Raw genomic sequence first — 23,322 nt, forward strand, 5'->3', positions numbered from 1 at the left:
AATTTTAAAGCTGCTTTTGCTGAGACAAATTGTTGTTATTGTCACTTTGTATATGAGTTTTGAGTGTGAAATTTCAACAACAACTAAAAATTTCGCAGACTTTCAGCAATACACATGTTTAAACAACATGGAGCGTCCATCCGTCCGTCTGTCGTTGCGCGTTATTGTAGAATTAACAAATAAAAACAAACAAATCACAACACAACACTCTACATACAAATATGTATGTATTTTTACTCACTGTTTTACTTGCTAGTTACTAATACTATTACTACTATTATTTTTTTCAATAAACACTTTACTAAATACAACAACAATTGTTTCTTTAATTTTTTTTTTTTTGGAAAAAAAAATTAAATAAAAATAAAAAGAAATAAAATGTGAAAATTATTTAATGTTCGTAGAATTTGCCCGTTTAACGCCAGTCAGATGACGAACTTCAAAACGAGCGTACACTAGACAAAATACTTATAGAAACGAGAAAATATTTTGAAAAAAGAAACGGTTACAAAAATAAAGACAAACACGTAAAAATTTAACGGTATTTAAGAAAAAAAGAAAATTTTTTAAAATAAATAAAAAAAAAAATAATAAATTTTATAAAAAATATTAAAAAAAACATAAAAATTCTAAAGAAAACTTAATATTAAAAAAAAAATATATTTAAAATTTCAATTTTCAATAAAGAAATTTAAGCAAAAGTTCAAATTTGTAAAATATTTATAAAAAAGTTAAACTTTAAATTGAAAATTAACAAAAAATTATAAAATTTTTTTAAATTGATATAAATTTTATAACAAAAATTATTACCGAAAACTAAATTTATGAAAAAGTTAAAAATTTTAAAAGAAAGTTATTGAAAAATGTTTATATTTGTAAAATATTTCATAAAAATTTCCAAAATTTTGCTAAAACTGTTAAATTTCTAAAGAAAATTTATCAAAAATTTTAACTTTTAAAAGAAAATTAAAAAAAAAAAATAAATTTTTTATATAAAATTTAATTTAAATTTTTAGCATTTGTTTAAAAAGTTGTGGAAACGTTTGAAAAGTGTTGTTCCAGATAAATCTCCTCACAATTCCAGCTTAATTTTCTCATAAAAGTGTTTAAAAAATTAAAAAAATTGCGAAAAAAAAATTTTTCACTTTTAAAATAATTTTTGAGCTATTTAAAAAATAGAGTTGCCAAATTAGAGTTTTTTTATTTTGGGGTTTTTATTTTAGCGGTTTTTTATTTAGGCGTTTTTTTTTTTTAAATTAAGTTAAAACTTTTAAGGTTTTGTTTCATTATTTTATTAAAAATTAAGATTTTTAACATATTTTGAAAATAGAATTGTCATTTAGCGTTTTTGTGAAGCGTTTTTTTTATTTTAGCGTTTTTATACATTTTATTAAAATATTTAATTTTTATAGAAAATTTAAAGTTTTATTTCATAATTTCCTTAAAAATATAAATTTTTTAAACCTTTTGAAAAAAGAGTTGCCACTTTAGCGTTTTTTGAGTTTTTTTATTTAAGCGTTTTTTTATTTAGTTAAAAATTTTAAGGTTTTGTTTCATTATTTCATTAAAAATTAAAATTTTTTACATATTTTGAAAACACAGTTGCCATTTAGCGTTTTTTTAAGTCATAACTAGCTTTTTTATTTTAGCGTTTTTATACATTTCTGTTATAAAATTTAACTTTTAATACAAAATTTTAAGTTTTATGTCATAGTTTCATTAAAATTACCGATTATTAAAATTAAAAACAAAAAGTTGCCACTTTAGCGTTTTTTTACTTCTGTTACAAAAAAAATATTATTTAATAGAAATTTGAAGGTTTTGTTTCTTAAATTCTTAAAAAATCCAAAATTTTAACCTTTATGAAAAAGTATTGTCACTTTATCGTTTTTTATTTTTGTTTCAACACTTTTTATTTAATAGAAATTAAAAGGTTTTATTCCATAACTTTTTTAAAAATCTAAATTTTATGCATATTTTGAAACAGTGTTGCCACTTATTGCTTTTTAGTGATTTTTTTCAAGGAATTTTTCCTATAAACATAATTTTTAGAAATTTACAAGTTTTACCCCAAAATTTTATTAAAAATCTAAATATTTAAATCATTTACAAAATAGTACATATAAGCGTTTTTTTATTTAAGCGCTTTTTAAATTATGTTAATAAATTAATTTTTACAAAATATTTTAGATTTTTATTACATAGTTTCATTAAAAATCCTTTTTTAAATTTATTTTTTGAAAAGAAAGTTGCCACTAAGCGTTTTTTTACTTAAGTGCTTTTTTAGAAAATCACTAAAAAACTTAGTTTTATTGGAAATTTTTACTTATTAATTCATTATTTCTTTAAAAATTATGATTTTTGAATAATAAGTAAAAATAGTGGCATTTTAGCGTGTTTTCTATTTAAGCGTTTTTTGACAATTTCTGTAAAAACAGTGTTTTAATTTAATATTAATGTTTGTATTTTATTATTTTGGGTATAAATACTATTTTCAACATTAAGTGTTGCTAATTTAGCAATAAGTGTTGCTAATTTAGTATTTTTTTATTTGGCGTTTTTTTTTAATTACTAAATAGGTTTATTTTGTTTGAAATGTTTAACAATTATTTCATAATTTTGTTAAATATCATGATTTTTTAAAAAGTATTAATATTGACCATGTAATATTTTTTATTTAAGCGTTTTTTTTTTGTTTGGGAAAATTAAAAAAAGATTAAAAATATGTTTTTTAAGGAAAATGTAATGTTTTATTTAATAATTTTATGAGTAGAGTCTCTTTAAGTAATTTTTAGTGAAGAAAATGGCCACCTTACTGCTTTTTAATTTTAGCGTTTTTTAAAAACTTTGCAAAAGAAATCATTTTTTATTAAAATTTTTTGGTTTTATTAAGAATTTTTAAGTTTAAATTATTTTTTAACACTTTTAGTGAAAAGAGTGGCCTTTTTAGCGTTTTTTATTTTAGCGTTTTTTTAAATTTCTCAAAATTGTATGTTTTTATCACAAATTTTTTTTATATTATAATTTTATAAGTAAAGTATTTTTAAAATATTTTAATTTATAAGTGTAGCCATTGTAGCGCTTTTTAATTTAAGCGTTTTTTGAAAAATTTCTTTAAAAAAAGGTTTTGATATTAATGTATATATTTTTTAATAAAGTATTTTATAAATGTTCTAAATTAAATTATGGACCGGCCACTTTAGCGTTTTTTAATTTAAGCGTTTTTTGAAAAGTTCCTAAAAAATTATTTTCCTTTCAAAATATTTATGTTCTATATCATAATTTCATTAATGAACAATATTATTAATATTTTTGGGTATAAGTGTGGTCATTTTAGCGTTTTTTTTATTTAGGCGTTTTTTGGAAATTTTTGAAAAAAAAATATTTTTATTAGTTTGTAAAAAATTGATATATTTTTAGCATTTTAAGTTATAAAAGTGACGTTTTTTTACTTTAAATTAAGTTTTGTTTTAATTTGTTTAAGAATTTATTTGAAATTATCTCTGTTTTTCTGACTAATTTTTAATTTTTCTTACGACCCTTGATAATTATTTCTATTTTATAAATTTTGTCTATTCTATTTTGATTTATTTATTTATCTATGACTTTAATGCTTGCTGCCTTCTAATTTATACTCTATATAAATTTAAAATTTTGCTACAAAATTTATTAGCTATATTAATTAGCACTAGATTTATAAGGTAAAAAATAGTATATTAAAAAAAATGAAATTAACAAATTAAAAAAAAAATGTGTTAATTTAAAATAAAATAACAAAAATTTTATAAATTTTTATTACAATTTATTTTATTAACCATTTTTTCAAACTCCCGACAATTATCTAAACTTTTTAGTCAGCATTTTTTTTTAATTATTCTTAACAAATTGTAAGTAGTTTGCAAAAAAAAAAAAAAAACAAACTGTGTCAAATTACTTTAATTTGTAAAAACTATGACTGGAAATATAATATTTAGAAAAATTACATAATAAAAAATATTCATAAACAAATAACTTAAAACTGCGTGATTTTTTCTCCATTTCGTTTTCATTTGCTCATTAAAAATAATGCTCTTTTACTACAATTTATGACTTTTTTTACCAGTTAAGAACGTAACTAATTTGTGTTTGGCATATTAATTAATTTTTTCACTTTTCTTTATAATAAATTATGATAGTAAAACATATTTGCTAACAAAAATGTCAGTAAGTGAAGGTAAACCGAAAAAAAACTGTAACTACAAATAAGGCCAATCATATTTTTATGATTTTTAAATAAAACTTTTCAAAAAGCACTTAAACAAAAAAAACGCTAAATTAACTAAAATCTTTAAAAAAACATCTAAAAATTCCTATTTATGATGATAATATGAAAAAATATACAAAAAACCACAAAACTTAATTTTTTTTGAAAATTTTTCAAAAAACGCTATAATGGCCACATTTTTTCTTAAAATGTTAAAAATCTTATTTTTTAAACAGATCATGAAACAACTAAAGTATATTGCTAATAAAATTAAATTTTTTGGGAAATTTCCAAAAAAAAAACGCCTAAATTAAAAAACGCTAAAATGACAACACTTTGTTGTCAACAATATTAAAAATAGTGGTTATTTAAGAAATTTTGTCATAAAACATAAATATTTCCAAGAAAAATCAAATTTGTAGGAAATTTTCAAAAAACGCTTAAATTAAAAAAGCTAAAGTGGCCACTTTTTTAAATAAAATATTCTTCATTCATAGAATTATATATATAAATCATTTTGAAAAAAAAAATATAATTTTTAAGTATTAAAAAACACGCCTAAATTATAAAACGCTAAAATAACCAGTTAAAAAATTAATAAGCGCTATAATGGCCACATTTTTTCTTAAAATGTTAAAAATCTTATTTTTTAAACAAATCATGAAACAACTAAAGTATATTGCTAATAAAATTTAATTTTTTTAAACATTTCCAAAAAAAACGCTAAAATGACAACACTTTTTTGCCAACAATATTAAAAATAGTGGTTATTTTAGAAATTTTGTGATAAAACATAAAAATTTCAAAGAAAAATCAAATTTTTATAAAATTAAAAAAAAAACCGCTTAAATTAAAAAAATCAAAAGTAGCCACTTTTTTAAATTAAACTGTTTATTTTATGCAATTAGCAAACGCAACAATAGCCACTCTTATTACTTAATAGTCTATAGTCTGGACTATCGAATAGTCTATAGTCTGGACTATCGAATAGTCTATAGTCTGGACTATCGAATAGTCTATAGTCTGGACTATAGAATAGTCTATAGTCTGGTCTATAGAATAGTCTATAGTCCAGACTATAGAATAATCTATAAACTGGATTATAGAATAGTCTATAATCTGGCTATATATAAATTGGCTATAGAATAGTATATAAACTGGACTATAGAATAGTCTGTAGTCTAGACTATAGAATATTCTATAGTCTGGACTATAGAATAGTTTATATTCTGTACTGTAGAATAGTCTATAGTCCAGACTATAGACTATTCTATAGCCTAGACTACAGACTATTCTATAGCCTAGACTATAGACTATTCTATAGTCCAGTTTATATACTATCCTATAGCCAATTTAAAGAATATATAGAATAGTCTATAGTTGGACTGTGGAATAGTCTATAAATATGCTATAGAAGAGTATATAAACTGGACTATAGAATAGTCTATAGTCTGGACTATAGAATAGTCTATAGTCTGGACTGTAGAATAGTCTATAGTCTGGACTATAGAATAGTCTATAGTCTGGACTATAGAATAGTCTATAGTCTGGACTATAGAATAGTCTATAGTCTGGACTATAGAATAGTCTATAGTCTGGACTATAGAATAGTCTATAGTCTGGACTATCTAATAGTTTATAAGCTGGACTATAGAATAGTCTATAGTTTGGACTATAGAATAGTCTATAGTCTGAACTACAGAATAGTATATAGACTCAATAATAAAAAGTTCTATTCAAAACTAGAAAACTTATAAAACCCTTATAAACATTAATAACAAATTAACTTTTGAAAGAAATAGCAAAGACACGCCTCAGAATTCTACAACAGAGCAAGATAAAACTATAATTTTCATAAAAAAAACTGATAAATTAAAAATAAGTTTTTTATTACCTTTAGAAAACAAGTGATTTTTATTTATAAAACTCTTTTTTTGAAAACACTCTGCCGACAACACTGCTATTATGATAGCAGTGTTTCAACTGTTTTCTTTTAATTATTAAGTCACAAGATATTTTTTGTTCTTTTATTTTAATCACATAATACCATTTCATGTCGATAAATATTAAATTAATATCTAGACAATTGTTTTTTCTTTTTGTTGTAATTAAATGTAGAAATAAAAAAGAATTTATTTTTAATCATAATGTGACATATGAAATCTATTAGTTAATAAGAACTTTTAGTAGTATTACGTTTATGACGGTTAAATTGAAATATTTACTTTAAGAATCAACAATCAGTATTAATTAAATGTTTATATTTTGTTTTTATAAATAATGTATGTTATTATTAAACAGATATATAGAAATAATTAATGATTTATTTACAAAGTTAAAAAAAAAAAAGATTTCTTTGTTTATTAATGAAGTATTAAAGAAGATTCTATAACGAAAAGTAAGGAAGAAGGTTTTTTATGTAAGAACTTTCACATGATATAACTGATATGACAGAAAATTTATACAGGCTTTTATTAATTAGCTGAATTGTTAGGGAAAGGTGGGGTTTAAAATTGTAAAGACTTTAACTTAATGTAAATATTTGTCGATCTATAGACCAGACTATACATTGTTCCATAGTCCAGACTATAGACTATTCTATAGTCCAGACAATAGACTATTATATAGTCCAGACAATAGACTGTTCTATAGTCCAGACTATAGACTATTCCATAGTCCAGACTATAGACTATTCTATAGTCCAGACTACACACTATTCTACTGTGCAGACTATTGGCTATTCTATAGTCCAGACTTTAGACTATTCTATAGTCTAGACCATAGACTATTATATAGTGCAGACTATAGACTATTCTATAGTCCAGACTATAGACTATCTATAGTCCAGACTATAGACTATACTATAGTGCAGCCTATAGACTATTCTATAGTCCAGACTATAGACTATCTATAGTCCAGACTATAGAATAGTCTATAGGCTGCACTATAGAATAGTCTATAGTCTGGACTATAGATAGTCTATAGTCTGGACTATAGACTATTCTATAGTTCAGACATTAGACTATTCTATATTCCAGACTATATACTATTCTATAGTCCAGACTATAGACTATTCTATAGTCCAGACTATAGACTATTCTATAGTCCAGACTATAGACTATTCTATAGTCCAGACTATAGACTATTCTATAGTCCAGACTATAGACTATTCTATAGTCCAGACTATAGACTATTCTATAGTCCAGACTATAGACTATTCTATAGTCCAGACTATAGACTATTCTATAGTCCAGACTATAGACTATTCTATAGCTCAGACTATAGACTATTCTACTGCTCAGACTATTGGCAATTCTATAGTCCAGACAATAGACTATTCTAAAGTCCAGACTATAGATTATTCTATAGTCCAGACAATAGACTATTCTATAGTACAGACTATAGACTATTCTATAGTTCAAACTGTAGACTATTCTGCTGTGCAGACTATTGGCTATTCTATAGTCCAGACTATAGACTATTCTATAGTCCAGACTATAGACTATTCTATAGTCCAGACTATAGACTATTCTATAGTCCAGACTATAGACTATTCTATAGTGCAGGCTATAGACTGTTCTATAGTGCAGACCATAGACTGTTCTATATTCCATAGACAATTCTATTATTCTATTACTCTATTATAGTCCAGACTATAGACCATATTATAGTCCAGGCCATGGATAATTTGGGCAATATCCTCCATGTTTTCAAGAATTTGTTGTCAATAGTTTGTTTACATTCTTCTGGTGAGTGCAACACATGTTACACTCACTGTTTATCTACAAATAGTTGGCAACACTTGTTTGTTATTACTTTTCTTGTATAACCGTTAGTTTTAGGTAAACATAAACAAAACAACAAATCTCATTCTCATTTGACTTTACTCAAAAAGCAGCAAGAAAATGAGCGATTTTTTTTAAGTTTTGTTGTTTTTTATTTGCTGTTACAGTTTAATAACAAGGTTAATTCACACTTTACAAACGTCAATTGCAAAAACTTGTTGTCTCTCTCTATAAATCTTATCATTATCAATTAGTTTTATAATTTTTTTTATATTTAAAATAAATAATTATTTATATAAAATATAAACAAATATTAAGTAAAGCAAAGTTTATCAAGTGCAAAAATTTATAATTTATTATTACGGCACGAGTTTTACGTAGAAATTATTTATTTTAAATAAAAAAATCACCTTTAAAGATCCATTTATCATTGTCTACGTACGTTTATTGCTCTTTCAATAAGTTTTTCTAAAAAAATCTTACAGAAAAGAGGTTCTTTTTAGGGGGTAGATAAGACCCAATGGTCATAAATTTATAATGTTTAACATTTGGTTGTCATTATGTTTTAAATATTTATTAAAAGGTGATTTTTTTCCTTTAAATAGTGATTTATTTGCTTTTTAAACTGAATGTCATTATTAAAACTGTGATGAGAAATTGAAAGCCAAAATATTGACAGTTAAATGCTTAGACGCCATCATTTCATAATGTTCTGTTATTAACAAATTTTATCAAATAATTAATGTTATTGGGTGTAATAAAATAATATTACCCAGTCTGGTTGGGAAAAAACCTGGCAACATAAACTCAATATTTCGAAATTAATCATAAGGAAAGGTAAAAGTTTTGTGGGAATATTTTTGAAATAATTTTGATAATTTCATCATAAACTTAATGAGTTTTTAAAATTAAACAAGTTTAAACACTTTTAATCAGAAAACAAACAAATATTAAGGTGGAACTAACTGATAAAATATCGTTCTAAGGAAAAAAGTTGAAATATCACAAAATTATATCTCAGGTAACATGGTGTAGTAGTAAACAAAGTTACTGGCAACATGGTTAAATGTAAACAAAACAATGTCAATATGTCAGTACTGGTGTTTAAAGTTGGCAACTCTTTATAAAAATAAAGGAATTGCAGCACATAATAACTTTAAATCTAAATTGATTCTATATAACTTCCAGATATTGTTCTAGTTCAGTTCTAGTTCAATTCTACTTCAGTTTTAGTTCAGTTCTAGTTCAGTTCTAGTTCAGTTCTAGTTCAGTTCTAGTTCAGTTCTAGTTCAGTTCTAGTTCAGTTCTAGTTCAGTTCTAGTTCAGTTCTAGTTCAGTTCTAGTTCAGTTCTAGTTCAGTTCTAGTTCAGTTCTAGTTCAGTTCTAGTTCAGTTCTAGTTCAGTTCTAGTTCAGTTCTAGTTCAGTTCTAGTTCAGTTCTAGTTCAGTTCTAGTTCAGTTCTGTTCAGTTCTACTTCAGTTTTAGATGAATTTTACCCCGGTTTTAGATCAACTTTCTTTCAGTTTCGGATCTGCTATAGTTTTGCTCTATGTTCTAAATTTATTCAATTTAAATTGTTTATTAATTCTATTTAAGTTCTCTCTAAAATCGATTCTACATTAGTTCTACATCAATTCTAATTCAGTTCCTAATCAATTCCCATAACCTTTTATAATTTGTCACTAAACAGTTGAATTTTCCATTTTGTTTTAATATTTTTACACTTTTAATTAAATTTGTTATTTTATCAATTAAATTTAATTATTTTTTTATTAAACAAATAAAACAACATCATTAAAATGTTTCTATTACTGCATTATCAATAAAGCGATTAAAAGAAAATGTATTTTTTTTTTTAATATCAAAACTGCTTTTACTTTTATGCAATCAGCTTTAACCTTAGCCTCTGCATTTATTATAAATTTTTTTTTTATAAAATTTGTTGCAATTGATAAGAAAGTTTAGTAAGAATTATAAGAAAATTATAAAATAATTACGCTGCTTAACACAAAGTTGGCAACACTTTAGAGTTAACACAACAATTATGAAACAGTAGAGCAGCAAAGAATGTAAACATTAAACAGTGTTGCCTATTTAGTAGTAAAAAACTAAAACGCTGGAAGGATATTATGTATTGTAATATTTTTAACTAATGTTAAGTGTAGGGTTTTCATAATTCGTTTTATATTTATAATGCTATAATAAAACTTTACAACGTCACCGCTTAATATCGTGGCGGTGAAATTTTGACTCATTTTTTTTTTTCTTCAGTCATGTCTATCACCATTTTATGACTATTTTTGGGGCTGGTTCAACAACTCTTTACTAAAATGAAAATATTTTTTTTAAAAAAATACTTAAACCTACTAATATTTCTTGGCTAAAAATAAAAATTAGTCGTGTTTATTTATCAAATTGATAATATATTTTTTTGTATTTACTTGTAACTTCGTAGTTACCTATTAAATCCGTCTGATTAGGAAGTTAATTATTGGTTTTATTATTATTTACTATAATTCTTAAAATAATCATTATTTCTTTAATATTTCTTTTATGATCGTTAAAAAACGGCATTTGTTTTTAAATTAAACTTTGATTTATGACGTTATTTTGTGGTTTTCTTTAAGTTGAAAACAAATAGAAATAGAAATAAAAAATGTATGCGAATGAAGAAAACGTGATCGTTAATAAGTTCAATAAATTTAATGTTCACATGTTGTTTATGTTATAAAATTTTTTTAAAAATTTATGTTGAACTCTTAATATAATCACAAACAATTGTTTCGGGGGCCCTTAGTAATTGTTTTGTATGGCAACTAAATGAAATCAAAATAATTAGGAAATTATGGAATATTGGAAATTAATAGAAATTTTGCGACTATATATTTTAGTTAAAATCTTTATAAATTGTATTTTAGTTCTAAATCAATTCTTCTTCAGTTTCAGATCAATTATATTTAACATCTCAATATACTCTAGATCAACTCCAATTTAGATCTGTTTCACTCATATTAACCGTGAGAATTTTGCACTTGATTTTTATGCCCAAGTGTATTGCCAATAATTTCTCCTGTCTTTTTTTCTCGATTTTATTATAGATGACACTCTAAAAGATAATTTTATTAATTTATTTGAAATATTTTATGATAATATAAATGGTGATTATACAAAAAATAAAACACTTGAGATGATAATAAATAACATATGTAATAATTTATTTAATAAAAAATATTTCCGTAGAAAATAAAATTTAATAAAGTTGTAAATCAGTTATAATTTCTTTCAATTGTTTGTGGACACTTTGCAGCAAATAAATATTTATTTAAAAAATTATCATAAATTTTTGGGGTTTGTCTAATTTTTCAATATATAGAAGAATCTTACTACGTCATTCACTAATTCAACAGAAACGGAATTTGTCATTTGGTTTATTAGCAATCACATACATAATTTCTTTTACTAATTATTTGTTTAAATATTTGTTAATGATATATTGTAGCAAATGAAATGAAACATTTGTGTTATATGTTTTATATGCTATAGAAATTATTAAGGCGGAAAGGTTTCTATAGTTTTCTTTAATTTAACTAGTTGTTAGAAAAAACTGCAGATTTTTTAAGACAATTGTTTTACTAATTAAAAGAATATAGTTTAAATGCAATATTTTAGTAATTAGCAACATCAAAGGGTAAAAAATTGTAAAAAAAAACATTTCAAAGAAAACTTTAATTAAATACTAGAATTTTATACAAATATGTTAAATATAATAGATTTTAATTAAAATATTATTAAAATTATATTATTATTAATTTAAAACATTTGTTTTTACTTTAATAATGTAAAATAAACAAACATTATTTGATTTCTTGTTTCAAAGTAAGAAAAACGCTAAAATTATTGAAAAATGCTTATGGCAACCTTATTTACTAAACATAATCCTTAAGACAGCGTTGCCAACTTAAGTACGAAAGCATTCATACTCTAATGTCACTGTTATGTTTACTTTTTGCACAAGCTTTTCATATATCGTTTTAAACTAGACTAGACTTTAAACTAGACTAGACTATAGACAAGACTATAGAGTAGAATATAGACTAGACTATATTATGGACTAGACTATAGACTAGACTATAGACTAGACTATAGACTAGACAATAGACTAGACTATAGACTAGACTACTATAGACTAGACTATAGACTAGACTATAGACTAGACTATAGACTAGACTATAGACTAGACTATAGACTAGACTATAGACTAGACTATAGACTAGACTATAGACTAGACTATAGACTAGACTATAGACTAGACTATAGACTAGACTATAGACTAGACTATAGACTAGACTATAGACTAGACTATAGACTAGACTATAGACTAGACTATAGACTAGACTATAGACTAGACTATAGACTAGACTATAGACTAGACTATAGACTAGACTATAGACTAGACTATAGACTAGACTAGACTAGACTAGACTAGACTATAGACTAGACTATAGACTAGACTATAGACTAGACTATAGACTAGACTATAGACTAGACTATAGACTAGACTATAGACTAGACTATAGACTAGACTATAGACTAGACTATAGACTAGACTATAGACTAGACTATAGACTAGACTATAGACTAGACTATAGACTAGACTATAGACTAGACTATAGACTAGACTATAGACTAGACTAGACTAGACTATAGACTAGACTATAGACTAGACTATAGACTAGACTAGACTATAGACTAGACTATAGACTAGACTATAGACTAGACTATAGACTAGACTATAGACTAGACTATAGACTAGACTATAGACTAGACTATAGACTAGACTATAACTAGACTAGACTATAGACTAGACTATAGACTATACTATAGACTATACTAGACTAGACTATATTAGACTATAGGCAATACTATAGACTATAATATAGACTAGACTAGCAGAGAGCATTCATACTCTCCTCTCATTGTTTTGTTTACCTTTTGCACAAGCTTGCCATATTGCGTTTTAATTTGCAAACTTTTTACCGTTATATTATCATAACCCCATAAACAATTTTGTAACGGTATAAATTAAAAACTCTTTCATTATATTTTGAAATTACTATCAAAAGTATTTAATTTATAACGTCATTTAGAAAACAACAAAAAATAATACTTGACAAAATTGATGAGTTCTATTTGTGGTGTGTGTTTTCTTTAACAAGTGTTTTCTCTGATAAAGATTAAGATTTGTTTCTTTATAATTTATAATTTTTTTTACGAAACAATGTCGTATTTTTTGTTAGCGCTACTAAACTAATAATTTTTTAATTGGCATTTTGTACTTTATTGTCAGATAACTGAATTATTGATATGATTACTGGTTAAATTTTTTGTTTTTTTTTTTTTAATTTAAACTAAAACAATTCCTAAAAACAATAAAACCTTTTTTTAATAAATATAACCGTTAATGAAATGGTTTAAGTTTTTAGTCAAGTTATTCAGTTAATAAACAGCAGTGAAACAGTGAAAAACGTGATTTTTTTGCTGGAATTTAAAATTAACCAAAAAAAAATTTAAACATTTCAAACGTTATTTTTTCCACAAATTTAAACAAATGCTAAAAAATTTCTTCTATTAATAAAATAAAAAAACAAATAACTACAAACATGGTTAATATATTCTTACCCTTCACCCGCAATCCCAGAGCACCTGCCATCTTAACTACCGCAACCTCAAGACGTGATTGTGTTGATCGTAACGTTCAAACGTCCGCACCACAATCACCTCAACCAACTCAACTTCCACCACCTCAATACTCTGCATCTTCGAATCCTACAAATAATTTCTCCGAGTGTTTGCAACATTCCGGTGCCACTGTAAGTGGCCACAGGGAACATAGAATGATGTCGCCGAAACGTTGGATTTTATTGTTAATTTTCTATATATCCTATTTAATGTTTGGTGCTAGTATTTACTATCACATCGAACATCGTCTGGAAGCTGAACAAATACAAGAAGATCAAAAGGATCGTGCGAGAATTCATTGTAAGTTTTTGGAAACCATTTTTTAATGAAGTTTTAAATCAATTGTAATTCAATTAAGGCTACAGACTAGATAATAGGCTACACTATAGTTCAGACTAGACTATAGACTAGACTATAGACTAGACTATAGACTAGACTATAGACTAGACTATAGACTATAGACTAGACTATAGACTAGACTATAGACTAGACTATAGACTAGACTATAGACTAGACTATAGACTAGACTATAGACTAGGCTATAGACTAAACTATAGACTAGACTATAGACTAGACTATAGACTAAACTATAGACTAGACTATAGACTAGGCTATAGACTAAACTATAGACTAGACTATGACTAGACTAGACTATAGACTAGACTATAGACTAGGCTATAGACTAGACTATAGACTAGACTATAGACTATACTAGACTAGACTATAGACTAGACTAGACTAGACTATAGACTAGACTATAGACTAGACTATGACTAGACTATAGACTAGACTATAGACTAGACTATAGACTAGACTAGACTGGACTATAGACTAGACTATAGACTAGACTATAGACTAGACTATAGACTAGACTATAGACTAGACTATAGACTAGACTATAGACTAGACTATAGACTAGACTATAGACTAGACTATAGACTAGACTATAGACTAGACTATAGACTAGACTATAGACTAGACTATAGACTAGACTATAGACTAGACTATAGACTAGACTATACTAGACTATAGACTATAGACTAGACTAGACTAGACTAGACTATAGACTAGACTATAGACTCGACTATAGACTAGACTATAGACTAGACTATAGACTAGACTATAGACTAGACTATAGACTAGACTATAGACTAGACTATAGACTAGACTATAGACTAGACTATAGACTAGACTATAGACTAGACATAGACTAGACTATAGGACTATACTAGACTATAGACTAGACTATAGACTAGACTATAGACTAGACTATAGACTAGACTATAGACTAGACTATAGACTAGATATAAGACTAGACTATAGACTAGACTATAGACTAGACTATAGACTAGACTATAGACTAGACTATAGACTAGACTATAGACTAGACTATAGACTAGACTATAGACTAGACTATAGACTAGACTATAGACTAGACTATATAGACTATAGACTATACTAGACTATAGACTAGACTATAGACTAGACTATAGACTAGACTATAGACTAGACTATAGACTAGACTATAGACTAGACTATAGACTAGACTATAGACTAGACTATAGACTAGACTATAGACTAGACTATAGACTAGACTATAGACTAGACTATAGACTAGACTATAGACTAGACTATAGACTAGACTATAGACTAGACTATAGACTAGACTATAGACTAGACTATAGACTAGACTATAGACTAGACTACTATAGACTAGATATAGACTATAGACTATAGACTAGAACTACTATAGACCAGACTATAGACTAGACTATAGACTAGACTATAGACTAGACTATAGACTAGACTATAGACTAGACTATAGACTAGACTATAGACAAGACTATAGACTACTACAGACTAGACTATAGACTAGACTACAGACTAGACTATAGACTAGACTACGACTAGACTATAGACTAGACTATAGACTAGACTATAGACTAACTATAGACTAAACTATAGACTACACTATAGACTAGACTACAGACTAGACTATAGACTAGACTAGACTATAGACTAGACTATAGACTAGACTATAGACTAGACTATAGACTAGACTATAGACTAGACTATAGACTAGACTATAGACTAGACTATAGACTAGACTATAGACTAGACTGTAGACTAGACTATAGACTAGACTGTAGAGTACACTATCGTCCAAACTATAGACTAGACTATAGTCCAGATTATAGACCGGACAATATTGCAGACTATAGACCAGACTGTAGTCCAGACTATAGACTAGATTATAGATTGGACTGTAGTCTAGACTATAGACTAGATTATAGACTGGACTGTAGTCTATACTATAGACTGGGCTATAAACTGGACTATAGTTCAATCTTGTTCAATATATAATCGACACTATAGATTAGACTATAGACTGGACTATAGTCCAGACTATAGCTAAGACTATATATAGACTAGATTATAGTCCAGATTATAGACTATAGTCTAGATAATAATCTAGATTATAGATTATACTATAGACCGGTCTATAGTCCGGATTATAGATTAGACTATAGAGTGGACTATAGTCCAGACTATAAATATCAATATAGACTGGACTTTAGTCCAGACTATAGACTGGTAATAGATTTGACTATAGACTAGACTTTAGACTAGAGTCTAGTCTAGTAACTAGACTGTCGATTAAACTATTTTACAGACTATAGACCATATTATATACTGGACAATAGTCGAGACAATAGGCTAGACTATATTATCGAATAAACTATAGTCCAGACTATAAACCAGATTATAAACCGGAATATAGACTAAAACAAATTCCAGACATTGTCCAAATTATAATCCAGATTACAGACTACACTACATTTTAATCTCGGCTAATGCTATTATATAGTCCATAGTCAACTCTGACTTATAATCTGAGGACTGTTTTTAAGCAAAATTGAAAATATTTTAAAACTTTATTTTAACAAAATTAAACACTTCCTATGAAATTTATATATTTAATAATACAATTAATTTGTAGGCAAAACACACCTAATTTCTTCACAATTAATCTTATCACTCTTCTACATCACTTGTGATTGCCAGATATCAAACAATTAATGTAATACATACATGACAATGTCAAATTGTAAATAATACTAGTGACAAACACAAAATCATTGACATTCAAATTAAATGGCCGTTTGATAAAAAAAAACAGACAAATCGTCTGAAGCTTGACCCGTTACATGACAGCGGGAGTTTTATAGTTTGTTTGCCTTAATTTCCGGATTACTTTTGGATCATATGTAGTTGTACATTTACATTTAGCTTTGAATATAAACGGTTTATCTAGTGTGTTTGTTAAATTAATTTAATTTTTATTTAATGATTTTGTTGTGTACAGTATTTTCATGCTTGATTGAAGATCATTTTATCGCTCAGACTTAAATAAATGTGTGAAATGTAAAACACCATTGTTTGTCATGATGATGATAATTTTCAAATGCAAACAAAATTAATTCGTGCAGAAGTATTAAAATATTTTAAAAGATCTTTTATTTTTTGTTGTTGTGTATGACTAATTTCTTAAATATTAATAAAATTTTAGCTAAATCTCAGCTTAAGTTTTAATTGATTAAGAAAAATTATTTTGTAGCGGGTAAAAATTCAATTATTTTTAATTGTCCAGAAGCGGTGGCTTTTAATTTATTAAAAAAAAAACTGTTTTAATACTTTTAAATAAAAGATAATAACTTGGAAATTATTTATAAAGAAATTATATAGTGATTTCTTTTAAACAACATCTACAATGACGTTTAATTTGTAATATTTTGTTAAAATTCCATTAAATTGTTCTTTCAGTAAACGTTTGTTTGTTGCTGGCAGTTGTCATTGTAAACAATCATAACAGTTTATATGGCAACCTTATTAAGAGACAGAAAGAGTGAGAGAGCTGCCATATTAAAAATCATAACAAAACAGGACTTTTTGCATCAGGGATGTAAAACTTATTACATATTACTAAATTAAAAGTTTGTTAAAGTGATTTCTTTTCAACTTTTTTTACTTTATAATTAAATTAAACCCAAAGATGACGTTTTCGTTTAATAAAAGCATTTAATTAGCAAAAAAATAGTTAATTATTCTCAGACAAAAATCGCTTATTTATTTCTTGCTCACATGTCAAGCTCGTGTTTGAATTTTTAAACAAAATTTTAGACTTAATATTTATTTATTTGTTTTCATTTGTAAATATTTTCTTTTTTTAAATATCAAAAAAATTAATGGAAAGGCAGGAATTTTCTATAAATTTAAAAAAAAGTAAACATGTGATTTATATAAAAAATAACTTTTATTTTTCAATCTGACTTTTTAAATCGTGCGTTTCTTTTGTTAACCTGAAAGCTTTCTCAATACGTGAATGTGCTGTAATTGTTATTTAAATTTTTTTTTGTTAAATTTTTTGCCAATATTTATGGGTTTTCTAAAAGCTATTTAAAAATAAGTGTTAATTTATATTATAAATCGTCTATAATAAATGATCTAATTAATAACGCAAGTTAGTAAATTGCTAAAAAGCAACAACACCAAGCAAAGAAACAAAAACATAAACAAATACATGGCAACTCAGCGCTTAAAACACTGACAGAAAAATGTAAACAATTAAAATCTTATTAAACTAACCTTCCGAAATCGTTATTTTTAATTATTTCCGACATTTAACTATTTTAAACAACTGTCATGCACGTTCCTTTCAATATAATTCGTAGTAAGTTCTTTTAACTATCGTCATTTATGACTACAATCTCAAAAACCTCTTGAAATTTGAAGACATGATAACTTCATCGTTATCGTTTAAATTTATTTATGTTCCCATCACACATTTTCCAGCTGTTTATTAATCAAAATCCAATTATTTTATACTCAAATAGTTTCAAAAAATATACATACATATTCCATAGCACAAATAAGCTTTTTTAAAAAATCTTAATCTTTGATATGTTTCAAAGATAACTTAGCTCCTTGTGAACAAAAATTTTCAAAATGAAATATAAAATTAAGGGCAATATATGTTATCTGTCGAATAATAGTAAGGTAGGTTCGGTTTTCTTGATAAAAATCATTAAATGATAATCTATTATTGACTCATTAAAAGTTTAACAAACAAAAAATTTTTCCATTCCACATAATACGTACATATTTTATTGGCCCTGGAAAATTCGAGTGTCTCTTGAGAGATTGCTAAACTAAAGGAATGAATTAATGTTTAAATATATGGACTACAGTTTTATCGGGAGTCTAGACTAGTCTATAGTGGGGACTATAGTCTAGTTTATAGACTGAACTATAATCTAGTCTATAGACTGGACTGTAGGCTAGTTTATAGTCTGGACTATAGTTTAGTTTATATTCTGAACTATAGTCTAGTCTAAAGTCGGGACTATAGTTTAGTCTATAGTCAAAACTATAGCTTAGTTTATAGTCTGGACTATTGTTTAGTCTATTATCTGGACTATAGCTTAGTTTATATTTTGAACTATAGTTTAGTCTATAGTCTGGACTATAGTTTAGTCTATAGTCTGGACTATAGTTTAGTCTATAGTCTGGTCTATAGTTTAGTTAATAGTCTGGACTATAGTCTGGTTTCTCAATGCTGCAATGTTATAGACTAGACTATAGTCAAGACTATAGTTAAGTCTATAATCTGGACTATAGTTTAGTCTATACTCTGAACTATAGTCTATAGTCTGGACTATAGCTTAGTCTTTAGTGTGGACTATAGTCTAGTCTATAATCTGGACTATAGTCTAGTTTATAGTCTGGACTATAGTCTAGTCTATAGTCCGGACTATATTCTAGTCTACTTATAGTTTGGACTATAGTCTAGTTTATCGTCTGGACTATAGTTCAGTCTACATTCTGAACTATAGTCTAGTCTATAGTCTGGACTATAGTTTATTCCATAGTCTGGACCGTTTTTTAGTCTACACTCTGGAATATAGTCTAGTATACAGTCTGGCCTATACTATAGCCTATATTGTGGACTATAGTCTAGTCTATAATTATAATAACTTTGGAGACAAAATGCTCTATTTATAATTTATTTTTCTCTTTTCTTTCAGCTTATTTAATCGATCAACTGGAAGACAAAAATGTCACAACACAAAATGAAATATTGGAACGTATTACCAATTATTGTGGTAAACCGGTAACGGAACATACCGCAGATGAAGGTGAACCCTATTTTAAATGGACTTTTTATCATGCCTTCTTCTTTGCCTTTACCGTCTGCTCCACTGTGGGTTATGGTAATATCTCGCCCACTACCACCTTAGGACGCATGATAATGATAGTATATTCTGTGATAGGTATACCAGTCAATGGTATATTATTCGCCGGTTTAGGTGAATATTTTGGCAAAACGGTAAATATTAATTTTTACGAAAAAAAAAACATTTTGCAAAATACTAATTTCAATAATATTTCAGTTTCAATCTATATATCATCGTTATAAAAAGTACAAAATGTCGAATGACAAACATTATGTGCCGCCTCAGTTAAGTTTAATCTCTACTATTTTAATTGCTCTAGTACCGGGTATTGCACTATTCTTGTTAATACCCTCCTGGGTGTTTTCCTATTTTGAGGGTTGGCCCTATTCGTTGGCATTTTATTATTCATATGTTACCACCACGACCATAGGTTTTGGTGATTATGTACCCACCTTTCAGCCACAACAGGTAATTTAGAAATTTGTTTTTGTTTTAATTTGTTTACAAATTTCTAAGAATTTCTTTTTTGTTTGTTTGTTTTTTATTATTAATTTATTTAGCCTAAGGAGTTTGGCGGTTGGTTTGTGGTTTATCAAATATTTGTTATAGTCTGGTTTATATTCTCATTGGGTTATCTATTGATGATAATGACATTCATAACAAGGTGAGTCTTAAATAAACAAACTAGTTAGTATTTATTTAAAAAGGTTATAAACAAATGTTTTGCTGGGCTAGTAACTACTACTATTACTAAATATTATTTTAATTTGTATGTTTATACTACTCTGCTAATCAGTCTTACGACACTTGTAATCAATATGGCAACATTTTGAGATTGTAAACAATATAAAAAAACAAACTTTTTGAAAAGTTAATAAACCAATCAGAAGAGAAAACAAATTTGTTTATTTTAATAAAGTGCAATCTCCAAGTGTTATTTGTGTTTTTAAAAACTACTTTTTGGGAAATTTATTAATTAAATTAATGATTATAACACAATGGCAGCACTGAATTTTTTAATAACTACAATATGGTAGCACTATTCCCCCACCTTTCTGTCAAACTTTCCACCAAACACATAGCATCACAGTGGTAAATGCATCCTTATAGACTACACTATATACTGGACAATAGACTAGACTATAGACTAGACTATAGACTAGACTATAGACTAGACTATAGACTAGACTATAGACTAGACTATAGACTAGACTATAGACTAGACTATAGACTAGACTATAGACTAGACTATAGACTAGACTATAGACTAGACTATAGACTAGACTATAGACTAGACTATAGACTAGACTATAGACTAGACTATAGACTAGACTATAGACTAGACTATAGACTAGACTATAGACTAGACTATAGACTAGACTATAGACTAGACTATAGACTAGACTATAGACTAGACTATAGACTAGACTAGACTAGACTATAGACTAGACTATAGACTAGACTATAGACTAGACTAGACTATAGACTAGACTATAGACTAGACTATAGACTAGACTATAGACTAGACTATAGACTAGACTATAGACTAGACTATAGACTAGACTATAGACTAGACTATAGACTAGACTATAGACTAGACTATAGACTAGACTATAGACTAGACTATAGACTAGACTATAGACTAGACTATAGACTGGACTATAGACTAGACTATAGACTAGACTATAGACTAGACTATAGACTAGACTAGACTATAGACTAGACTAGACTAGACTAGACTATAGACTAGACTGTAGACTAGACTATAGACTAGACTATAGACTAGACTATAGACTAGACTATAGACTAGACTATAGTCTAGACTGTAGACTAGACTATAGACTAGACTATAGACTAGACTAGACCATAGACTAAACTAGACTAGACCATAGACTAGACTATAAACTAGACTATATACTAGACTATAGACTAGACTATAGACTAGACTATAGACTAGACTATAGACTAGACTATAGACTAGACTATAGACTAGACTATAGACTGGACTATAGACTAGACTGTACTGTACTAGATTATAGACTAGATTATAGACTAGACTATAGACTAGACTAAACTATAGACTAGACTATAAACTAGACTATAGACTAGACTATAGACTAGACTAGACCATAGACTAGACTAGACCATAGACTAGACTAGACCATAGACTAGACTATAAACTAGACTATAGACTAGACTATAGACTAGACTAGACCATAGACTAGACTAGACCATAGACTAGACTATAAACTAGACTATATACTAGACTATAGACTAGACTATAGACTAGACTATAGACTAGACTATAGACTAGACTATAGACTAGACTATAGACTGGACTATAGACTGGACTATAGACTAGACTATAGACTAGACTATAGACTAGACTATAGACTAGACTATAGACTAGGCTACAGACTAGGCTACAGACTAGACTATAGACTAGACTATAGACTAGACTAGACTATAGACTATACTATAGACTAGTCTATAGACTAGACTATAGACTAGACTATAGACTAGACAATAGACTAGACTATAGACTAGACTAGACTAGACTATAGACTAGACTATAGACTAGACTATAGACTAGACTATAGACTAGACTATAGACTAGACTATAGACTAGACTATAGACTAGACTATAGACTAGACTATAGACTAGACTATAGACTAGACTATAGACTAGACTATAGACTAGACTATAGACTAGACTATAGACTAGACTATAGACTAGACTATAGACTAGACTATAGACTAGACTATAGACTAGACTATAGACTAGACTATAGACTAGACTATAGACTAGACTATAGACTGGACTATAGACTGGACTATAGACTAGACTAGACTATAGACTAGACTATAGACTAGACTATAGACTAGACTATAGACTAGACTATAGACTAGACTGTAGACTAGACTATAGACTAGACTATAGACTAGACTATAGACTAGACTATAGACTAGACTATAGTCTAGACTGTAGACTAGACTATAGACTAGACTATAGACTAGACTAGACCATAGACTAGACTATAAACTAGACTATATACTAGACTATAGACTAGACTATAGACTAGACTATAGACTAGACTATAGACTAGACTAGACTATAGACTAGACTATAGACTAGACTATAGACTAGACTATAGACTAGACTATAGACTAGACTATAGACTAGACTATAGAATAGACTATAGAATAGACTATAGACTAGACTATAGACTAGACTATAGACTAGACTATAGACTAGACTATAGACTAGACTATAGACTAGACTATAGACTAGACTAGACTAGACTATAGACTAGACTAT

At 26.9% G+C, this 23,322-nt stretch overlaps 1 protein-coding gene across 1 annotated transcript in view; it reads left to right on the top strand.

The window, feature by feature from the left end:
* The first annotated feature begins 423 nt into the window (after positions 1 to 423).
* Positions 424 to 23,322, top strand: part of LOC119606421 (open rectifier potassium channel protein 1) — a 29,150-nt gene continuing 6,251 nt past the window's right edge. The window contains exons 1-5 of the mRNA XM_037959934.1: positions 424 to 541; positions 13,727 to 14,067; positions 19,854 to 20,155; positions 20,220 to 20,471; positions 20,564 to 20,667. Of these exons, the coding sequence (XP_037815862.1) occupies positions 13,923 to 14,067; positions 19,854 to 20,155; positions 20,220 to 20,471; positions 20,564 to 20,667 (803 nt within the window). The 5' untranslated portion in view covers positions 424 to 541; positions 13,727 to 13,922. The remainder of the gene's footprint in view (positions 542 to 13,726; positions 14,068 to 19,853; positions 20,156 to 20,219; positions 20,472 to 20,563; positions 20,668 to 23,322) is intronic.

The sequence above is a fragment of the Lucilia sericata genome, unplaced genomic scaffold (genome assembly GCF_015586225.1).
Source record: "Lucilia sericata isolate MDLA Ls3-8-SP2 unplaced genomic scaffold, ASM1558622v1 Contig000583F_arrow, whole genome shotgun sequence".
Lineage (NCBI taxonomy): Eukaryota > Metazoa > Arthropoda > Insecta > Diptera > Calliphoridae > Lucilia > Lucilia sericata.